The sequence below is a fragment of the Oncorhynchus clarkii genome, chromosome 20, assembly GCF_045791955.1.
Source record: "Oncorhynchus clarkii lewisi isolate Uvic-CL-2024 chromosome 20, UVic_Ocla_1.0, whole genome shotgun sequence".
Classification (NCBI taxonomy): Eukaryota; Metazoa; Chordata; class Actinopteri; order Salmoniformes; family Salmonidae; genus Oncorhynchus; species Oncorhynchus clarkii.
The window spans coordinates 20,890,562-20,912,723 of NC_092166.1; the positions used below are offsets into that span (position 1 = coordinate 20,890,562).

The 22,162-nt window shown below is 41.4% G+C and overlaps 1 protein-coding gene across 1 annotated transcript in view; it reads right to left on the reverse strand.

The window, feature by feature from the left end:
• LOC139376073 (pappalysin 2) overlaps positions 1–21,628 on the reverse strand; it is a 59,341-nt gene extending 37,713 nt beyond the window's left edge. Inside the window, exons 1-7 of the mRNA XM_071118231.1 lie at positions 20,577–21,628; positions 19,153–20,462; positions 14,585–15,644; positions 8,550–8,698; positions 5,250–5,543; positions 4,674–4,866; positions 4,305–4,435 (exon numbers count right to left, since the gene is read on the reverse strand). Coding sequence (XP_070974332.1) covers positions 4,305–4,435; positions 4,674–4,866; positions 5,250–5,543; positions 8,550–8,698; positions 14,585–15,644; positions 19,153–20,128 — 2,803 coding nt within the window. The 5' untranslated portion in view covers positions 20,129–20,462; positions 20,577–21,628. The remainder of the gene's footprint in view (positions 1–4,304; positions 4,436–4,673; positions 4,867–5,249; positions 5,544–8,549; positions 8,699–14,584; positions 15,645–19,152; positions 20,463–20,576) is intronic.
• Positions 21,629–22,162: the final 534 nt, after the last annotated feature.

Genomic DNA, 22,162 nt, shown 5'->3' on the forward strand with positions numbered 1-22,162 from the left:
AGCTCCACCACAGTCTGGACCTTCACTTCCTGATCACAGGCCACACCAAGTTTGCCCCCGGCTGGTGCTTTGGCCTCATCAAGCAGCGCTTCAGAAAGACCAGAGGGAACACTTTGTCTGAGATTGCTGATGTTGTGAAGGACAGCACTGTGACAGGGGTCAACATTCCAAAGCTGGTTGGACTGGAGGATGGTACGGTGCTGGTGGAAAGCTATGGCTGGTAACAACACCTGACTCCGTACTTCAGGAAGCTGCTACAGTTCAAGCAGTACCAGCACTTCAGGTGAATATAATCTTCATTGCATTGTATGAGGTTATTCTTCTTATCTTAAGTCAAACTAAATGCATGCTCTTCAACCGATTGCTGCCCGCTCCTGCCCGCCCATCCAGCATCACTACTCTGGACGGTTCTGACTTAGAATATGTGGACAACTACAAATACCTAGGTGTCTGGTTAGACTGTAAACTCTCCTTCCAGACTCACATTAAGCATCTCCAATCCAAAATTAAATCTAGAATCGGCTTCCTATTTCGCAACATTCCTATTCCTTCACTCATGCTGCCAAACATACCCTCGTACAACTGACCATCCTACCGATCCTGGACTTCGGAACATAGAATGCCCACCCAAATCACACCCTGACCAAACCAAAATAGAGACATAAAAAGCTCTAAGGTCAGGACGTGACAGGTGCAGTCTATCACAGTGCCATCCGTTTTGTCACCAAAGCCCCATATACTACCCACCACTGCAACCTGTATGCTCTCGTTGCCTGGCCCTCGCTTCATACCCGTCGCCAAACCCACTGGCTCCAGGTCATCTACAAGTCTCTGCTAGGTAAAGCACCGCCTTATCTCAGCTCACTGGTCACCATAGCAGCACCCACCCGTAGCACGCGCTCCAGCAGGTATATTTCACTGGTCACCCCCAAAGCCAATTCTTCCTTTGGCCGCCTTTCCTTCCAGTTCTCTGCTGCCAATGACTGGAACGAACTGCAAAAATCACTGAAGCTGGATACTCATATCTCCCTCACTAGCTTTAAGCACCAGCTTTCAGAGCAGCTCACAGACCACTGCACCTGTACATAGCTCATCTGTAAACAGCCCATCCAACTACCTCATCCCCATACTGTATTTATTTATCTTGCTCCTTTGCACCCCAGTATCTCTACTTGCACAGTCATCTTCTGCACATCTACCGTTCCAGTGTTTAATTGCTATATTGTAATTACTTCGTCACCATGTTTATTGCCTTACCTCCATTATTTACCTAATTTGCACACACTGCATATATAACTATCAAACATTTGAAAGAAAAACCCAGCTGTGAGCTGCCCAGTGAAGCAAGCTTACCAGACGACCTAAATGCCTTCTATGCTGACTTCGAAGCATGAAACACTGAACCATGCATGAGAGAACCAGCAGTTCCAGATGACTGTGTGATCTCGCTCTCGGTAGCCAATGTGAATAGGACCTTTCATTAAGCAGGTTAACATTCACAAGGCTGCGGGGCAAGACTGATTACCAGGACGTGTACTCAGAGCATACGCTGACCAGCTGGCAGGGGACTTCACTGACAATTTCAACCTCTCCCTAACCCAGTCCATAATACCTACAGTTGAAGTCGGAAGTTTACATACACCTTAGCCAAATAAATTCCTGACATTTTATCATAGTAAAAATTCCCTGTCTTAGATCAGTTAGAATCACCACTTTATTTTAAGAATGTGAAATGTCAGAATAATAGTAGAGAGAATTATTTATTTCAGCTTTTATTTCTTTTGTCACATTCCCAGTGGGTCAGAAGTTTGCCTACACTCAATTAGTATTTGGTCGCATTGCCGTTAAATTGTTTAACTTGGGTCAAACGTTTCGGGTAGCCTTCCACAAGTTTCCCACAATAAGTTGGGTCAATTTTGGCCCATTCCTCCTGACAATTCTGGGGTAACTGAGTCAGGATTGTAGGCCTCCTTGCTCGCACATGCTTTTTCAGTTCTGCCCACACATTTTCTATAGGATTGAGGTCAGGGCTTTGTGATGGCCACTCTGATACCTTGACTTTGTTGTCTGTAGCCATGAAAAGCTTTGAAAGACTGGTCATGGCTCACATCAACACTATCATCCCAGACACGCTGGACCCACTCCAATTCACATCCCGCCCCAACAGATCCACAGGTGACACAATCTCTATTGCATTCCAACTGTCCTCTCCCACCTGGACAAGAGGAACACCTATGTGAGAATACTGTTAATTGACTACAGCTCAGCGTTCAACACCATAGTGCCTTCCTAGCTCATCACTAAGCTCAGGACCCTGGAACTGAACACCTCCCTCTGCAACTGGATCCTCCGGTCTTCCTAACCGGGCTGTCCCCAGTTGGTGAGGGTAGGCAACAACACATTCCCCACACTGACTCTAAACATGGGTGCACCTCAGGGGTGGGTGTTTAGTCCCCTCCTGTACTCCCTGTTTACCCACAATTGCGTATATTACAACTCCAACACCATGATTAAGTTTGCTGATGACACGACAGTGTCTGACGATGAGTAGGCCTGACGATGAGACCGCATTAAGAGAGGAGGTCAGTGACCTGGCAGTGTGGTGCCAGGACGACAACCTCTTCCTCAACATCAGCAAGAGCAAATGAGCTGATTGTGGGCTAAAGGAAATGGAGGGGCCATGCACGCCCCCATCCACATCAACAGAGCTGTAGTGGAGGGGGTCGAGAGCTTCAAGTTCCTCGGTGTCCACATCACTAACGGATTTACATGGTCCACACACACCAACACAGTTGTGAAGAAGGCACGACAACACCTCTTCTCTCTCAGGACGTTGAAAAGATTTAGCATGGGCCCTCAGATTCTCATAAAGTTCTACATCTGCACCATTGAGAGCATCTTGACTGGGTACATCACCACTTGGCATGGGAACTGCATGGTATCCGACTGCAAGGGATTACAGAGGGTAGTGCGTACGGCCCAGTACATCTCTGGGGCCGAGCTCCCTGCCATCCAGGACCTCTATACCAGGTGGTGTCAGAGGAAGGCCCTAAATATTGTCAAAGATGCCAGCTACCCAAGTCACAGACTATTCTCTCTGCTACCACATGGCAAGCGTTACCGATGCACCAATCTGGAGACAACAGGACCCTGAACAGCTTATACCCCGATGCCATAAGACTACTAAATAAAGAATTAACCAAATAGCTACCTGGACTATCTGCATTGACTCTCTTTGCACTAACTCTTTTGACTCATCACATATGCTGATGCTACTGTTATCTATCATGTTTCCAAGTCACTTTACCACTACCTACAGTATATGTACTGTACATATTTACTTCCAATTACCTCGTACCCCTGCACATAGACTTGGTACTGGTACCCTGTGCATACAGCCTAGTTATCATTACTCTTTGTGTATTTATTCAATGTGTTAATATTTTCTATATTTTTCTCTCTGCATTGTTGGGAAGGGCCTGTAAAGTAAACATTTCACTGTTAGTGTACACCTGTTGTTCATGAAGCATGTGCTAAATAACATTTGATTTAATTTGAACTGGATTTTGATTTCTCTGTCTCTTTTCAAAGCATAAATTCCATCTGAGAATTTCCACATATTTTCGTAGAATTTTCTAAAGATTTTATACACGTAATGTCAAAAGACAAAGAATCTTGATTGGGATAATAAGGAACTGTTACATAAAGCATAAGGTTTCAAAGCTCTACAGGATACATCGTTTTTATGACAGTTTAATGTTCCACAGCACCCAACATTACCAAAGGTTGACCCTGCCAAGCACCATGTTTTTCTTATGGCTAAAACAAAATAAGTTATTTAGCCTGGCAATTATAATTGAATGATTATCGTATTTTTCTCCAGACAGTCTTTATCCTTGCACGCACCTTACCCACAGGAGAACAGGGGACCCCCCTGGCAGAAAGACAGAAACTAAACTGTAACTGAATGTTTTGTGTATGTTCAAAATGGACACTAAAATCTGTCATTTTTTTCAGACAATGAATACATGCCTACTTTATTATGTGTTTGGGGTGTCAGAGACATGTCACTGAGTGTGCAAACTCTGAGACTTCTTTCCTAGACTGTTTACTAGTGGCCAATGTAATTATCATAGTATATGCCATTTATCAGACACTTTTATACAAATGTATTTACAGAGGTGCATGCATACATGTTGTTATGGGTGGCCTCATCAGGAATTTAACCCACATGATGTTGCAAGTGGCATGCGCCACCAATCTGAGTCACACAGGCCCATGAGTGGCTAAAGACAAATACTGACCAGTAGCCTCTTCAGGTGTCCAGTATCCAGAGGAGTCACAGACCCGTGGCGAGGTGGCCTCATAGGCATACTGATGGAACACACCATCTGCCTCACAGTCCCTGCAGTTTACACTATCCACTGTAGGAGAACTGTCAATAGAGTTGCTCAAATGTAAGTATCAGAAAATATTTTAAATTGTCATAATCATTCATGAATATCTATATCTGCATTCCAAATGGCCCCCTATTCCCTTTATAGTGCACTATGGGCTCCCAATGGGCACTGGTTAAAAGTAGTGAGCTATATAGGGAATTGAAACCATTTGGGATGCATCCTATCTCATTACTGTTGATATGAGGAAAAAATGTAGCTACACAATTATTTTACCTTTGATGTAGTGGCCCTCTTACAGGTGGAAGCCAATGAATGGAGACCGAATCTGAGCTCTTTCCAATCACCATGGGCTTGAGAGGGATGGGGGTGGGCCTTCTCCCTTTCAGCCAGTTCTCGTAGACTAGATCCATATAACAATGCATACGAGCCACTTGATTTGGTGTGAAATGGTTGGTGCAGTTATCGTCTCAGGAGAAGAAGTGAAAGTAGAGTAGAGTCAATGTTCCCAGCGGAAATCATCTAACATTAAACAGCCAAGAGAATTTTGATCACTCAAGTTTGATGTGGATGAATGATCAATATTATGCAATCCCTAGTCCAAATGCAATACATTTGGACGTAACCTAATACTGTATATACAGTAGACCTTTGTGGTCTTGCAGTAGGAATACAGCACCACAGCCTCATTCTAGGGATGCGTCCCAAACAGAACCCTATTCCCTTTATAGTGTACTACTTTTGACCAGGGCCCATAGGGCCCAGGTCAGAAGTAGTGCACAATGAAGGGATAAACTGGGATGCAGTCTAGCTTATGTTGACAGCATTGCAGAGAGGTTACAGTAGACCTACCTGTGTAACTCATGTAGTTGTTGTACGGTGTGTCCTGGTAGAGCGTTATCCCACAGGTGTCGTTTACATAGCCAGGGTCATGGCAGGCCTTTGACTTTGGTGTAGGAGCCGTGTCTGCACATAAGTCTCCTGTCTCCATGGAGGGAGTGGTCTCCTGACAGGGGTCATCACAGGACTCCCGCTCACTGACCCCCTTGAAGACATGATACAGTCCAAAGATATGGCCCATCTCATGGATCATTGTGTTATTGTGTCCGACGGTGCCAAAGTAGGATGGATTGAGCACCATTCCACCTGTGGATAGGATCGGATGATATCGGTGTCATGTTACCACTCTAACAGAACTCAACAGGTGGTGAGATAGCTGAAATAGTCTGCCTTTGTTGCTTCCCAAATAGCTAGGTGGTATTTCTTAGAGCCCGTAAATAACTTCTATCCCAGACGATGGATCTAGCTCCATGATCACAGTGGGACATCAATTGTTTTGGGTGAAGATGAATCAGACACAATCTCTATTTATGTCTATTTCATTCACTGTGTCAATGTTTTCTGTGTGTTTCTTGACTAGCTAGTCAAGCTTGCCATCTCAAGCAAACAGTCGAACACATTTTGTCTGACAAGCTTCTGAATAATAACATGTTAACATTTGGTTTTATAACCAACTAATGTCATAAAAACCTTAAACGATGTGACATTTATAACCACTTAGACATGAGGCAACCCGTCAGCAGTTTTAACTCAGCATGTAAGAAACAAGTATAGTGCTATCCCCAGAAATAATTTGCATAATTTCTTATGATGTAATTTATGGAATATGGAAGCAGTGGTTATTGCCCGATATTAACTTTAAGAGCTGGAATAGAATAAAAATGCTATTTGTTTTCTAATTAGAAACACTATTCAATTTGTGAGGACATCCGCTGGGCCCGTTGAGACAACTTCACTTTAATAGCACATTTATAGCCTGTAAATAGTGGCAGATGTATTTCAGGGTTCTGCTTCAACATTCACTTCGGTGGAGAATATTTTCTGGTACAATCTAAGTTAATTGGTAGAGGATCCTCTTGTCAGATGAAGATTTCCTGGCCGTAAGTCCTGATGGGACTCATTAAAAAGGTTCTCATAGTTTGTCCTCAGACATAAATCATCAGGTCTGGGTAAACATACAGTGGGCTTGAAATGATTGACAGCCTGATAAAGATGAGCAAAAGTGACTTCAGAAAAAATAAATAATTCAAATACTGAGCTATATTATATGCAAAACAAATTGGAAAATGATTTTATTTTATACTAATACAATTGCTCAGAGAATGAGATGTTGTTCAATAAGTAATACTTTTTTCTCAAAATTATTGACACCCCTGTTTTCAATGCCTTTCAAAACCTCACCTTGGATTTGAAACTTTGATCTTATCGGACTATTGGTCCTGGGGCCCTTGTTAAGGTCAACGGCATCATGAACTTTACCCAGTACCAGGACATTTAAACCAAAAACCTGGTTGCCTCTGCCAGGAGGCTGAAACTTGGCCGTAAGTGGATCTTCCAGCAAGACAATAACCCACATCAAAATACACAAATATATGATTAATTGGTAAAAAATAAAAAATACATCAAAATTTTGTCAGTCTCTGGACTTGATACCCATTGAAAACATGTGCTTTGAATTGAAGAGGGCAGTCCATAAGTGCTGACAAAGGATATGAAGGATCTGGAAGGATTCGGTATGGAGGAATAGTCTAAGATCCCTCCCACTGTGTTCTCCAACTCATAAAACATTTTAGAACAAGGCTCAGTGCCCTTATTCTCACAAGGTATTGAGGCATTGAAGGGAATTAATTTTATGATTTTGAACCCTACCTTTTTGAGAGAAAAAAAGTATTACTTGTTAAACAAAACCTCTTTCTCTGAGCAATTGTACAAGTATGAAAGTATACAATTTCCCCAATTTTTTGAGCATGCAATATAGCTCAGTATTTTAATAATTTATTTTATACAGTAATTTTTGCTCATCTTTATCAAGGGTGTCAATCATTTCGGACCCCACTATATATATTCCTGTGTCATCTGATATACAAGCTTGACAGTTTGTTACAAAATAAGACTGTGAAAAGTAACTACACAACTGACACTACAAAGTCTCTCTTCTCTCTTACAGTCGTGGCACCACTGCGTCTTTCCTCGTATCATTCATGGCTTTGAGTGAAATATCCTCAATTCTGGGAGCTATGGGGTTCAAAGAGGGGAGGGAAACCTGCAAGACGACGGTCCATCAGGGACACATCAGAGAAAGCCCAGCCCAAAACACTGACTGGCTTGTTGATGCAGTTCAACCCTGAGGACGAAGAAAAGGACATCTGTGCTGGAATGCTCCGCACGCCATCCCCAGGGCCCATAATGAATGTGCCAGGAGGTAAGACACAACCCAGAGGGAACACAACAACAAACCTGATTGAACAGAGAATAATACTTTAAAGGGGTTTCACTCCCCGGCCAAGCACTCTTTGTGAGTGATTTAAAGCTCTTCAGTAGATGGAAGAGAATACACAGACGAGAATAGAAGACGAAAGGATAATTTACAAGAAGCAACTTGACTGTTACATAGTACAGTTTTTTTTTATTTGGTAGAGCAATTTCTTTAGTAATACACAGCAAAAATAATACCAGCCAAACCAATTAGAAAAATACCTTCCCACTTCAGGTAAAGTTTGGATTTATGAAAGAGCTGGATGTGAGGAGAAAACTCTTAGCTTTAACGAGTGCTTAAACAGTCAAATGGACTGGCAGCGATGTATAAATGGCAAAAGGGCATTACCCTGGCATTTCTGGTTTTTGTTTGGTTGTTGTTGGGATTGTCTTTACAGTGGAAAGCCCTAATCATTAGGAGGCAATCTGCCGGGAAATCTATGCACGCTACAAGTGTTTTCTTTTATACCCAGGATTAAGGCTCATTAATCTTGCTACGGCTAATACTGAGAACAAAAAGTGGAGGGCAAGAGATGAGGATAGTGAGGGGGAGAGTGAAGAAGGAAGAGAGTGAATGAGTGGGAGGGAGGGAGTGTGAGAATGAGATGGGGAGAGAGAGAATCATAACCAGATTTTGAAGACAAGGGCAATGCCTACCTGCACCTCTTCTGCTTTTTACTTTGGTGTAACTTTTACTGAACACAATCCAGTGGGAGTCAATGTAATCCAGTTTGGCACGTTTTAGCATGCTTATCATTTTGAAGGGATTGTGTAGCTCAATGACCTTTGTGTTTGATTCAGGTAAAGACAGAAGGAAGGGGTATAGCAGTAGCTTACCCTGATGGTTGAGGGCCTCCTTTGCCCATGGCCAGGTTGCAGCCCCTGCTAACTCTTCACGGGCTGAGTTGTTGGCAAAGAAAACATTGAGGGTGTCTGTGCTGCTCAGGTGCAACACCTCTTTCAGTTCCTTTACACTCATATAGGCTCTGCAACAGGGAGAAGAAGTATATGTCATTAGCATTTTCCCCCCTTGTATTCCCTGCTTTTAATCTGGGTCAATTTGACAGTTTGTTTTCACAATCCTTACTCTAGAATATGTCACGTCATTTTGATCTTCTGCTGTTATAGCTGGAAAGCCTTTGCACCTATCACTGGCCCATTTGTTTGAAATGCCCTTTCCAAACCTGCCAAATAGTCTAGCCCATTAATTGAACCACCTACTGTTTCTTGGATGTGTCCCACCCAAGAACTGACCAAGTGTAGCCTGCCTTACATTCAAGTTTCATTAAACAAGCAAAAGCTGTACCAATCTGCTCCAATTTATCATTATGTCAAATAGGCTTCATAATGCATATTCATAACATATGAAATACAGATGTATTGTTTTTAATAAATCATTGATTGTTTATGTTGAATTCTACATGTTGAAGCACTGTTTTGGTTGATATAATCCATTCAGTATAGCTTTGGACAAGATTGAGTCTGTTGAGAAGTCTAATATTCATAAACAAACTTCTTACAACACTGGCACTCCAAAACAATACATCTGGAAAGGGGGTATTACATTGCCTACTTCCTTTAAAAAAGTGTTATACCGCACACATTTTATAGAATTATGTTCAAAATCGTCTGTGTTTCTTGGATGATCTGAACTGGGACTAGAACCGTACTCAAAGATCATGTATCTTTTTTCCATTCTGTTCATGCTTAATTTTAACCCCGATTCTTTCATTGTTGGAGAAAAAGTGATTTTTGAGAACCACCCAGTTTGCCTTGCAAACAGATTCAAACCACCAATTCTGGATCCCCTCAGCAGCAGGGGAATATCCCAGCATTAATGGCTAAAATGTCCTCCTCGTTTTTCCTTTCACTTTCTTGTGTTGCCAAATTCTTCATGTACCTGGCCATTCCTCATGGCTGGCTCTCTGTCTGCTTGAACAACACATTTGTGTAGTGACAGCAATTGGCTAGGGATTGAGTTCTATTGCCGAGCTGCAGATAACCTGGAACATAATTCAAACAGAAAAATACCAAAAATCCCAGAGCCAAAGATAAAATTGTACACTCCACAGATGCCATCAAAATGTCATCCCTGCATTAATTATTCTAAAACTCTGGATTGCAGTCAACAGATTGCACTTTTCCAACCAGCTCAGGTCAAGAGCCTTTTAAAGACCTGCGCTGCAGATATTCCAGAGAGCCCTGTTTTATGAAGCATTTGCATCTCGGGTGGATTCGCAATTCATACAGTTTTAATGAAGGGTAAGAGGCAGGAAAAACTTTGGCAAGTAATAAAGAGAGATTACATCATTGCAAGCTATAAATCAGAAGTCAGTTCTACGCTCATGCCTTCCACACACTTAATTTTATATCTGTCTAGGGACCTGGCTTTTTAGCTGCTGTTGTTGCTCTTTAAAGTACAAATACCAACCCTCCCTCACGGTGCAAAACAACACACTGACTGACTGCACTACAAATGTATTATTAGTGCCCAGGTAATCTCAGCAAAAATATTTATTCAAATGAAAATATAAACCCCAACAATCAGTTTGGGAAAGGAGCCCCAATTTAACATATACAGTTGAAGTCTGAAGTTTACATACACCGTGCCAAATACATTTAAACTCAGTTTTTCACAATTCCTGACATTTAATGCAAGTACAAATTCCCTGTCTTAGGTCAGTTAGGATCACCACTTTATTTTAAGAATGTGAAATGTCAGAATAATAGTAGAGAGAATTATTTATTTCAGCTTTTATTTCTTTCATCAAATTCCCAGTGGGTCAGAAGTTTACATACACTCAATTAGTATTTGGTATTGCCTTTAAATTGTTCAACTTGGGTCAAACGATTCGGGTAGCCTTCCACAAGCTTCCCTCAATAAGGTTGGTGAATATTGGCCCATTCCTCCTGACAGAGCTGGTGTAACTGAGTCAGGTTTGTAGGCCTCCTTGCTCACACATGCTTTTTCAGTTCTGCCCACACATTTTCTGTAGGATTGAGGTCAGGGCTTTGTGATGGCCACTCCAATACCTTGACTTTGTTGTCCTTAAGTCATTTTGCCACAACTTTGGAAGTATGCTTGGGGTCATTGTCCATTTGGAAGAACCATTTGCGACCAAGCTTTAACTTCCTGACGGATGTCTTAAGATGTTGCTTCAATATATCCACATCATTTTTATTCCTCATGATGCCATCTATTTTGTGAAGTGCACCAGTCCCTCCTGCAGCAAAGCTCCCCCACAACATGATGCTGCTGCCACCCCCGTGCTTCACGGTTGGGATGGTGTTCTTCGGCTTGCAAGTCTCCCCCTTTATCCTCCAAACATAACAATGGTCATTACGACCAAACAGTTCTATTTTTGTTTCATCAGACCAGAGGACATTTCTCCAAAAAGTATGATCTTTGTCCCCATGTGCGGTTGCAAACTGTAGTCTGGCTTTTTTATGACGGTTTTGGAGCAGCGGCTTCTTCCTTGCTGAGCGGCCTTTCAGGTTATGTCGATATAGGACTCATTTTACTGTGGGTATATATTTACTTTTGTACCTGTTTCCTCCAGCATCTTCACAAGGTCCTTTGCTGTTGTTCTGGGATTGATTTGCACTTTTCGCAAAGTACGTTCATCTCTAGGAGACAGAACGCGTCTCCTTCCTGAGCGGTATGACGGCTGCGCTGTCCCATGGTGTTTATACTACCTTCAGGCGTTTGGAAATTGCTCCCAAGGATGAACCAGACTTGTGGAGGTCTACAATTATTTTCTGAGGTCTTGGCTGATTTCTTTTCATTTTCCCATGAAGTCAAGCAAAGAGGCACTGAGTTTGAAGGTAGTCCTTGAAATACATCCACAGGGACACCTCCAATTGACTCAAGTGATGTCAATTAGCATATCATAAGTTTCTAAAGCTATGACGTAATTTTCTCGTATTTTCCAAGCTGTTTAAAGGCACAGTCAATTTAGTGTATGTAAACTTCTGACCCACTGGAATTGTGATACAGTGAATGATAAGTGAAATAATCTGTCTGTAAACAATTGTTGGAAAAATTACTTGTGTCATGCACAAAGTAGATGTCCTAACCGACTTGCCAAAACTATAGTTTGTTAACAAGAAATTTGTAGAGTGCTTGAAAAATGAGTTTTAATGACTCCAACCTAAGTGTATGTAAACTTCCGACTTCAACTGTAAATAATCTACAGGAAATTGTAGCTCATTTTAAGCAGTCTATGATACCTTGCAATGCATAGGAAGCTCGGAAAATGCACAGTATATCAATATATATAATCAGTGGAGGCTATTCAAGGGTGGACGGCTAATGTCTGGAACGGAGTGAATGGAATGGCATCAAACACCTGGAAACCATGTGTTTCATTTATTTGATTCCATTCTACTTATTCCACTCCAGCTATTACCACAATCCCGTCCTCCCCATTTAAGGTGCAACCAACCTCCGGGGATATACAGTACCAGTCAAAAGTTTGGACACACCTACTCATTCAAGGGTTTTTCTTTACTTATACTATTTTCTACATTGTAGAATAATAGTGAAAACATTAAAACTATGAAATAACACACATGGAATCATGTATTAACCAGAAAAGTGTTTAACAAATCAAAATATATTTGACATTTGAGATTCTTCAAAGTAGCCACCCTTTGCCTTGATGACAGATTTGCACCCACTTGGCATTCTCTCATCCAGCTTCATGATGTAGTCACCGGGAATCCATTTCAATTAACAGGTGTGCCTTGTTAAAAGTTATTTTGTAGAATTTATTTCTTTCTTAATGCCTTTGAGCCAATCAGTTGTGTTGTGACAAGGTAGGGTTGGTATACAGAAGATAGCCCTATTTGGTAAAAGACCAAGTCCATATTTTGGCAAGAACAGTTCAAAAAGCTAAGCGAAATGACAGTCCATCATTATTTTAAAACATGGTCAGTCAATCCGGAAAATGTTAAGAACTTTGAACGTTTCTTCAAATGCAGTCGCAAAAAAACCATCAAGCGCTGTGAGGAAACTGGCTCTCGTGAGGACCGCCACAAGAAAGGAAGACCCAGAGTTTCCTCTGCTGCAGAGGATAAGTTCATTAGAGTTACCAGCCTCAGAAATTGCAGCCCAAATAAATGCTTCACAGAGTTAACAGACACATCTCAACATCAACTGTTCAGAGGAGACTGCGTGAATCAGGCCTTCATGGTTGAATTGCTGCAAAGAAACCACTACTAAAGGACACCAATAATAAGAAGATTATTTTTGGGGTCAATGGACATTAGACCGGTGGAAATCTGTCCTTTGATCTGATGAGTCCAAATTTAAGATTTAATCTTCCAACCCCTGTGTCTTTGTGAGACGCAGAGTAGGTGAACGGATGATCGCTGCATGTGTGGTTCCCACCGTGAAGCTTGGAGGAGGAAGTGTGATGGTGTGAGGGTGCTTTGCTGGTGACACTGTCAGTGATTTATTTAGATTTCAAGGCACACTTAACCAGCATGGCTACCGCATCATTCTGCAGCAATATGCCATCTCATCTGTTTTGCACTTAGTGGGACTATCATTTGTTTTTCAACAGGACAGTGACCCAACACACCTCCAGGCTGTGTAAGGGCTATTTGACCAAGAAGAGAGTGATGGAGTGCTGCATCATATGACCTGTCCTCCACAGTCACACGACCTCAACCCAATTGATATGGTTTGGGATGAGTTGGACCGCAGAGTAAAGGAAAAGCAGCTAACAAGTGCTCAGCATATGTGGGAACTCCTTCAAACTGTTGGAAAGGCATTCCAGGTGAAGCTGGTGGAGAGAATGCCAATAGTGTGCAAAGCTGTCATCAAGGCAAAGGGTGGCTACTTAGAAGAATCTAAAATATTAAATATATTTTGATTTGTTTAACGCTTTTTAACTCCATATGTGTAGTAACCAACTGCATGATTCCATATGTTTTATTTCATAGTTTTTATGTTTTCACTATTCTTCTACAATGTAGAAAATAGTAAAAACAAAGAAAAATCATTGAATGAGTACAAACTTTACATGTATATAGATGGTCTATTGATCTCTCACATCTGTGAAATGGATCAGACAACAGACGCAAGTTTAGTATTTCTACCTACATGCTGTGCACTATTAAGCAAAAAGAATATTATGGCAATACATCATGTATTTTGTTTGAAACGCAAATAAGCCTGCCTGTCAAAATGAATAGAACGGAGCGGAGGAGACTTCTGCTTTCATTGTTTAGCCATAATAACTGTATACTTTGGCTTCTCGTTCCATTCCCAGTTTCACTTGCTTTCAGAAACTGTTCCAGAGTTTAAACTTGTGTGCCTTGAAGACAGACACTTAAGGCCTCTTTAGTAAATCAAGATATCGCTAATTAGGCGTTAAGCTCCCAAGGTCTCTGTAGAACCTCAATATCATTACCGTCATTATCGTTAAAAACTCACAACATGCACAGTCCCATAAGTCCCATAAATACAGGGACAGGCAGCAAAGTACTTTTTTGGTTGTGGTAGCTAAGGAAGGCTAAGGATGACAGAGACAAAACAATGTTTTTTATTTGTCAGAACTAGTAAAGAACATCATTATAAACAGATTAAGTTAATTTGATATGAGATAGAAGATTGCTCTGGACCCCAAAATGTATAAAGGTATTGTTTGTGACTCATTACTACTGTATGTCTAAACGATTGCGACAACTGCCCAACGCAGCAAGTATTCATATTTTCTTCGTACTTACTAAAGTAATTACAGATATAAGAGCACAGGTATAAGAGCACCTAATGTAAAGTTTTACAGGAAAAACTCATAGACCAGTAATTTCCAGGAGCAGGGTTGGGGATTCCTGCCCCCCCAAAATTTAAAGAAATATCTCACCTGTCTGGGGACTCTGGGTCGAAGCAGGTCTTCAGGACATCCGTGCCTTCTGGATCACAACAGTCTCCATCATCGAAGTCGTAGTGGATGCTGTTGCACTCTGTGTTGCAGACCCCGTCCCTCCTCTTCCAGTTGTAGCAGGGCCCCAGGCGCAGACAGTCCCCACCATCATGGCCCGTCAGTGGGTGGTCACACTCCGCATCACAGTGCCTGTTACCAATCTTACTGATCCGGCAGTTGCTTAGGATGAAGCGCTGGCGTAGAGATGTGTTCTGGATGGTATGCGTGCTCAGCTCCAAGCTGATGTTGTGGGACCGGAAGGCTTCGACAAGTGCCTGGTGCTGCTGCTGGATCTGGGCATGGGAGACGGTGGGACGACTTCCGTCGTCGTTACAGACGTTGACAATGCGGTAGCGGATCCTCTTCTCTGTGCGCAGCTGCCAGTGGTTATTGTAGCCGAGGATGATGTCTGTGTTGTCACAGGCTGTTAATCCACAGGGAGGGGGCACAAAGGGGGACACATGTTCCAGCTCAGGGATAGGGATAATGACTATGGACGGGTGGTAGCCGTCCTTATGAGGACTCCAATGTTGCTCTACCTCAGAGAAGTCAGCCCAGAGAGCGAGGTTTGGTTCCCTCTTATCAATCTGAGAGCGCCCTTTCAGGAGGTCCTCGTGAGTGCGAGGAAGCACCCATAACACAATACCCCCGATGTACCCTCGGAAGTTGTGCCCAAGTTCTGACTGGTCCCCACCGAGAAGAAGTGTTCGACAGGTCTCCATGAATGGGCTGTAGAGGTTACCAGACTGCAAACGGCTCTCTGCAACCTTGGCACCATCTATGTAGAGGGTCATATTGTGACCATTGTAGCTGGCCATCAGGTGAGTCCAGGAGTTAGGGTGGTAGCGCTGATGCCCATAGATAGTCGTTGCTTTGGGAGCACGGTCGGTACGAAGTGTAAAAAAGAATCTGGCATCTTTTCTCCCCCCAGGTTCTACTGTCCGAATACCTACTGACCATCCTTTCTCACTTAAGGAGTAGGAGCAGTTGTCAAAAACCCCTACACAAAAGGAAGACAAATATTATTTTGTAAAAAGGCATAAACATTGAGCATCCTCTTCCAATGTAATTAAAGCCAAATTACCCAGAGAGTTGAGAGGTTGAAGGTATTTCCCTAAACGAAGGCACTGATTCACAGCTGTTTTTCAGAAAGAGAGACTCACATCTGGCTTCCAGATGCTCTATGCCGGGACAGCTAAAGGTCAGGGAACCCCTTCACCCTCCTTCCATACACACTGTACACACAAAAACGTGGACATTTTTGGGATATTGAAAAGAAAGCTGGGAAATTGTATGAAAATATTCCTCAGGAGGGTTGGCCAATATCATGGTTAAGCATTTAATTCACTCAAAGTAGTGGTTAGAACACAGCATCTCTGCCAAGTAAAAGTCTTGATACTGTATTATTATCTGGCAACAATAGAGAGGCAGATTTATAAGAGTAGAGGTTAAAACTAGTCTGTAATTTATCTGTTCAAATTTTAATTTTGCCAATCAAACCCAGTTCAGGAATTAATTATTTTAATAGAAAAAAAAATGTGAAAATATTTTGTAGAAAAACTAATTTGTGAAATGTCACATAAGGGTCACTAAACATTGAGGCCAAAGCTTGTAGGTCATGATGAATATAAGTGACATGTGACGAGGATATACAAATAAAATAAAAAGGGAAACTGAAAGGAGGTGGAAACATGAGCACTTCCCAAATGAGGAGTGTAGCTTCACTCTTAGCAAAAAAAGTGCTATCTAGCAGAACCCTTTGAAAACCCTGTTTTGGTTCCAGGGAGAACCATCCTGATTCCAGGTAGAACCCTTTTGGATTCAATGTAGAACCCTTTCCCCAAGGGGTTCTGTCTGGAACCAAAAATGGTTCTACCTGGAATTTTAAAAAAGGTTTTCCTATGGGGACAGCCGAAGAACCCATTTGGAACCATTTTATCTAAGAATGCTTCTACAGTCCTACTAAACACAACTATTAAGTGTGGCTATTTTCAGAATTGCAATTGCATAGATAGATGGGTTGGTAAGGGGGGTTCTATTCTCGATGATTCTTGGGCAGGGATTCAATCTGATCACACTTGTCGACTATGCACTTTTTAAAGGCACTGTTCCCGCATTCACGGAGACCGCATTCACGGTAAACGCTACATATGCCGGTTCAACAGGAAAAGGACCTTTAAATGGCACATAGCCGACAAAGTACGATCGGATTGAATCCTAGCCTTAATTGAGCAATTGTACCCAGCTGCTTCCTCCAGTCCTGGTTAAAATACAAGGATGAAAACCTGCAGGCATTGTGGCTCTTGTGGACTTGTGGTTGCCTAACCCCCTTCAGTAGCATGTTAGTTTAACATATGAGAAGTCCCTGGTTCAATCATTGATCCTGGCTATTTCCCACATCAATAAATAAATTACATCCCAATCCAAATAATACTGTGATTCTTTTCTTGATTTTCTACATTCATGCAGTGAAATAATGAATAATTAATTGCCTATATCATATTGCCTTCAACCCTTTGCCTTATTCTGCTGTTGAAATAGAGTGGGTATATTGCCTGCAGGATACGAGGAGATTACACTATCAATAACAATGTTATTTAAATTGAACCTCCACATAAACCTTGCAATTCAGTTTACTCCTCCTGTTTGAAGTTTTAAACTAGACTAGACATCTTTGATTTATCCCACCTCACAGACAGCAGAGGAAACGACAAGACTTCAAAAGGAATTTAGTTTTGATATTAATCCAATGATTGGGATAAAATGTATTAATTGAACTTTTCATCGCATGTGGCAATGGATCTACTTGCTGGGTAGCCTATGACTAAGCATTAACCCTCTCAAAACGTGACGTCAAAACAACAAGCCTGCAGGTGGCGGCCACTAACGTTGTTTCAACATCATTTGTCAACGTATTGTGACATGGAATCTACAGTATGTGGAAAATACATTGGATTTGCAAAAAGTCATCAACTGTTGTTTTGAGTTCAACCACAGAATTATGTCATCGTGTCATACAAACCTCATATAAAATATGTCGAATTTGTACCTTTGAAACAACGTCAGAACGTCAAAGTTATATCCATTATCAGAAAAAAACTATTGGCTGGGCAGCACTTCCTATTGGAGAGTTAATTTATCTACATTTTGTTTCCCATCCAGGGTTTTTACCAAGCCCAGCCCTACTTAGATGTGTTATTTGTCACTGACTACTATCAATGTGCTATCGTGAGAATGATTATTGAGAGATCTCATAATAACTAAATAGATCCATTGTTGCTATCGAAGTTATTCCAAATGGTAGGTTTAACTGAGCAAATGAAATGTAACTATACTCTATAAGTCATATATAATAATAATATTTAGGCCTATATAACATTTGCAAAGTTATCAACAGCTATTGTTTTAGTTCAACCCAGGGTTCAACTAAAAATAGACAATACATATAGGCCTAGAGTTTTTTACGCTTTGGTTGATGTCAAATGTAATCTTCAAGTTAATAATGAATAGGTTAGATTCAAGTCTCCATTTCAACCAAAAATCGAAGTTAAATAATAGAACTAAATCAAATCCAACTTTATTTAACGTGCCTTTAAAGTTTGATTTGATTTGATTTAGTCCTATTTTTTAACTTTGATTTTTGGTTGAGATAGAGATGCGATTCCAAAATATCAATTATTCATTTGTAGACTGGAATTAAAGTCAGACTAAGTCAGTGGCACAAAATATACATCTTAAAATGTGAATATTTGGTTGCGTTGACAACCAAACACAATTCACATTCACTTTAACTTGATTCACATCCCCAACTAAACCAAAAATAAGAGTTAAAGAGTAGGATTACGACAGTGGCTCTGATTAAACTATCCAAGCATTAGATACATCTCCTTTAAATCTTGATATTTGGTTCCATTTTCAACCTAACATTTCAATAAGACTTATGTAATACAGTAAATAGCCTATAGTTAAGGCTATCTTACAAACAAATTTGATTTAACCTTAAAATTAGTAACTCATCCATGGCCACATGTTGAGGTAACTGTAACTAGAAAATAATTATTATGTAATTATAGAAAGCGTGCATGTTCAAGATAGCATGCAAAGGTTGCAGGTCTGTAGAGATCTACCACTGGTTGGTGGAACCTTAATTGGGGAGGACGGGCTCGTGGTAGTGGCTGGAGCAGAATAGGTGGAAAGGTTTCAAATACATCAAACACATAGTTTCCATTCCACATTTCTACGTTAAAATTACGTGGTGTGCCCAGCGGAATTTCACCCCTTAATAACCCATTTGCACCACATAACGGCTGATTTCCCAATTCCTCTCATCTTCCCAACCATGTCATGTAACCATTAAATTAATATATTAATATATTAATGATGAATTAAACAAACCCAGACATGTTACGTCTGCAATGCAAGACACATTGTGTCTGCAGTGTATTCTGAGAGAGAGAGAGAGAGAGAGAGAGAGAGAGAGAGAGAATATGTTGTGGAGTATCACTCACCTGCTATGATGGCTGGGTTAGTCTGCCCACCCTCTGGTTTGACCCACAGTTCAACACTGAACTTGGCCCGAGGAAGCTGAATACCAGCTGCTGGATTGACCCTCAGTTGTTCCTTCTGTCCATTAAAGTACAAAGCAGACATCCACTTAGGGTGGACATCTGGGATCTGGGCACCCCACAACATTCTGGCGGGGCCGGGGTTAGGTGGTCCCTCCTGATCCCCAGGGTAGTCCTCACTCTCAGCAGAATAGTCACTGTGCTGTCGAAACGTAGGGAATATCCCCCGGGAGTTTACTATGCTTTCAGGGAAAGCTGCCCGACTGTCTTCACCATTGGAGACTGCCGGGCTACGGCGGACCCTTCTGTGGAAGGTGGGCGTGTCAGTCGGAACTATCTGCTGCTTCTTGAGCGGCAACTTTTTGTCTGGGCCCTCAGAATGCACACCATCAACCTCTGGTTTGTCACTGTCACTGTTTGAATCCACTGTCACCTCAGGCTGACTGGGAGGCTTTCTACTGGAGTCGAGGTGAGGAGAACTGACCATCCCCATACTCTTAACATGTCTCTCCTCCTTGTCTTTGGGTAGCACTACCTCCGAGTTTCCCCGATTAACCTTCTTCTCCCCATTGCCCCAATGAGAGGCACTATGCAGTTCTGGGTTAGAATTAGCATCATAATTGCACCCACCTGAACAAGAGGACTTCTCAAGCGGACCTATATGATAGAAACCTCTTTGTCTTGTGGTGTATCTCCTTGGGTGAGCCACTGGAGGGAGATGTAGAACTGATGCTGAGTATGTTACTTGTCTCGGCTGTCTTGTGGACCTGCACTGTTCACTTGCTAAGTGAGCCACTTCACTGTCAGCTCTCTGAGCCAATGTGCGTTTGAACTTTTGGATATGATCTGATTGAGCAGAGTTTAGCAACCATGTGTTGATCATTATGAGGACAACAGCCAGTAGTCTGAGACACAACATTTTGGAGTTTAGATTTGGAATTGATGTTCAGTTTTCAGTTTATTGCTTCTAAGATATACAAGTTGAATACACTAGCAACAAGATCCGATTTGATTAAAACACATATTCCCCATTAAATGATAACTGGGTAACTCTGTATATTTATAAAATAATAGTATTATAATAAATCCAAGGATTAAAACGTTTTAAGCAGGTAGCCTATGTTTTGCATAAGCAATTGCCTATTTTGGTTTGGGCTGGTCTATTTAGTGCATTGCATCCAATGCCCTTTATTAAACATTTACTTAAACTAACACTTTAATTCACATGTGTTTACAAGGCAGGTTTGTCGCACCTATTTTCCTCAGATGCCAGTTTTACTTCTAGACTTCAAAACGCAGCTAAATAGAGTGCACTCAAAGGGGGAACTGTAGCAGTATGTTACGTTGACAGTGCAAAATCTGCAGGCTATTGAATATTGAGGTTCAATTTATATTTGGTTTATAAAAGCTTCTGGCTATTTTACCGGTCAAAGGAAAACGTCAGCTTGACTCACATCTAGCCTCACCTGCGCGCATCACATCAACTCGCCTTTGAAACCTGCTACACTGTAAACGGTTCATGCCTATTAAGGAAAGTGACAGTCAGAGCAGCCTGCCATGATACCGCCTGATTGAAAACAAATGATGAAACTGTTGTTATTAGGCTACTTTGCAGCATCAATTTAGAATTTGGAATTCATTTTTGAAATATGTCTACTATGTCGACGTGTTTGTCCAAATAATTCAATGGGAATTCTATTGTCACTGTTGGGGTTTCTCTTTATCTTCTTTCAGTATAGGCCCATACAAGTAATGCTTTCAATGTTTTCATCCATACCTGGCAAAATAAAGGTTATTTCAGGTCTTGCCACCAATCTCCCCCTTATGCTCTGTTTTCGATAGTGCCCGTTGTTGTTAACCTAACATTCATCCAGTGAGTAGGATGCAGGGGTGGCCAAAAATAATGAACAAGCTGGCTGATGCTTTTAAGACAATATTTATAATTCAAGGGCTATACTATAAAGTCATATACAGTAAAGGTAAGCTTTATTGAAAGATTAACCTCAGGTGAAATTAAATTAAATGCAGTCATTAGGCGACACAATGGCAGAAATATAAGTAAGCTAACCATAAACTATTGTCTATTGTTCTTTTACTTGCTATTTCCTTTCTCTGCATTTAGTTGCAAAGTAACAATACAAGGTATGAGACAAGAGATGAGAGCAAGTAAATGGGAATCAGACTAAATGCTGTTCCTGGTAATAGACTCTCCAAAGAAAAATAGTTCGTTAAATCACCTTCAAGCGCGCGTAAAGTCCTCTTGTATCCCCCATTTGAAATTGTTAATATATTTTCTGCGCTGATGAACCGCCAGTCTCGCCCTCTTCCACAGCCTATTCACAATATCAAAACAACGCGCTGAAACGTTTTATCTGTTACTTTCAGACTGACATCACTAACCCTGCCCCTACACACATACAGTAAGTGAGGAAAGTAAACCTCTCTATTCAGGCAGTCACTCTACACACAGTTGACGTCGAGTTGTATGCACTGGCCGTCCTCCTTAACGGTATTCTTTGAGGCACTTTTATGAATAGGCTAGTGCACAACAGCCACTGAACAGTGATTCTGTCTGAGTCTCACACCATCTGAACACCACTCTCTCACACACGGCACATCTGTTTGACACATGAGAAAAGTAGTTTACAGACACAAAGGATAAACCTATGTATTTAATTAATGTGAATAAAAACGAGCCTGCCTACATAGCCTAAATTGTTATGTATGCAGGTAAAGTTGGTATTATAAAAACTAGGGGTGCTCATGCTTGGAATCACTAGTGCTATATAATGTGATGCACCTGCAAACTGAGCAAACCAGAGTTGGGGGTCTTGAGGATGCTTGGAAACCTCTACAGCAGAAACCTGAGCTTTTTTGTACTTATTATTATTTATTTTTTTACAGCATTAATACACAAGTTAAACAAAAACTATTTCACTCTGATCTAGAGATG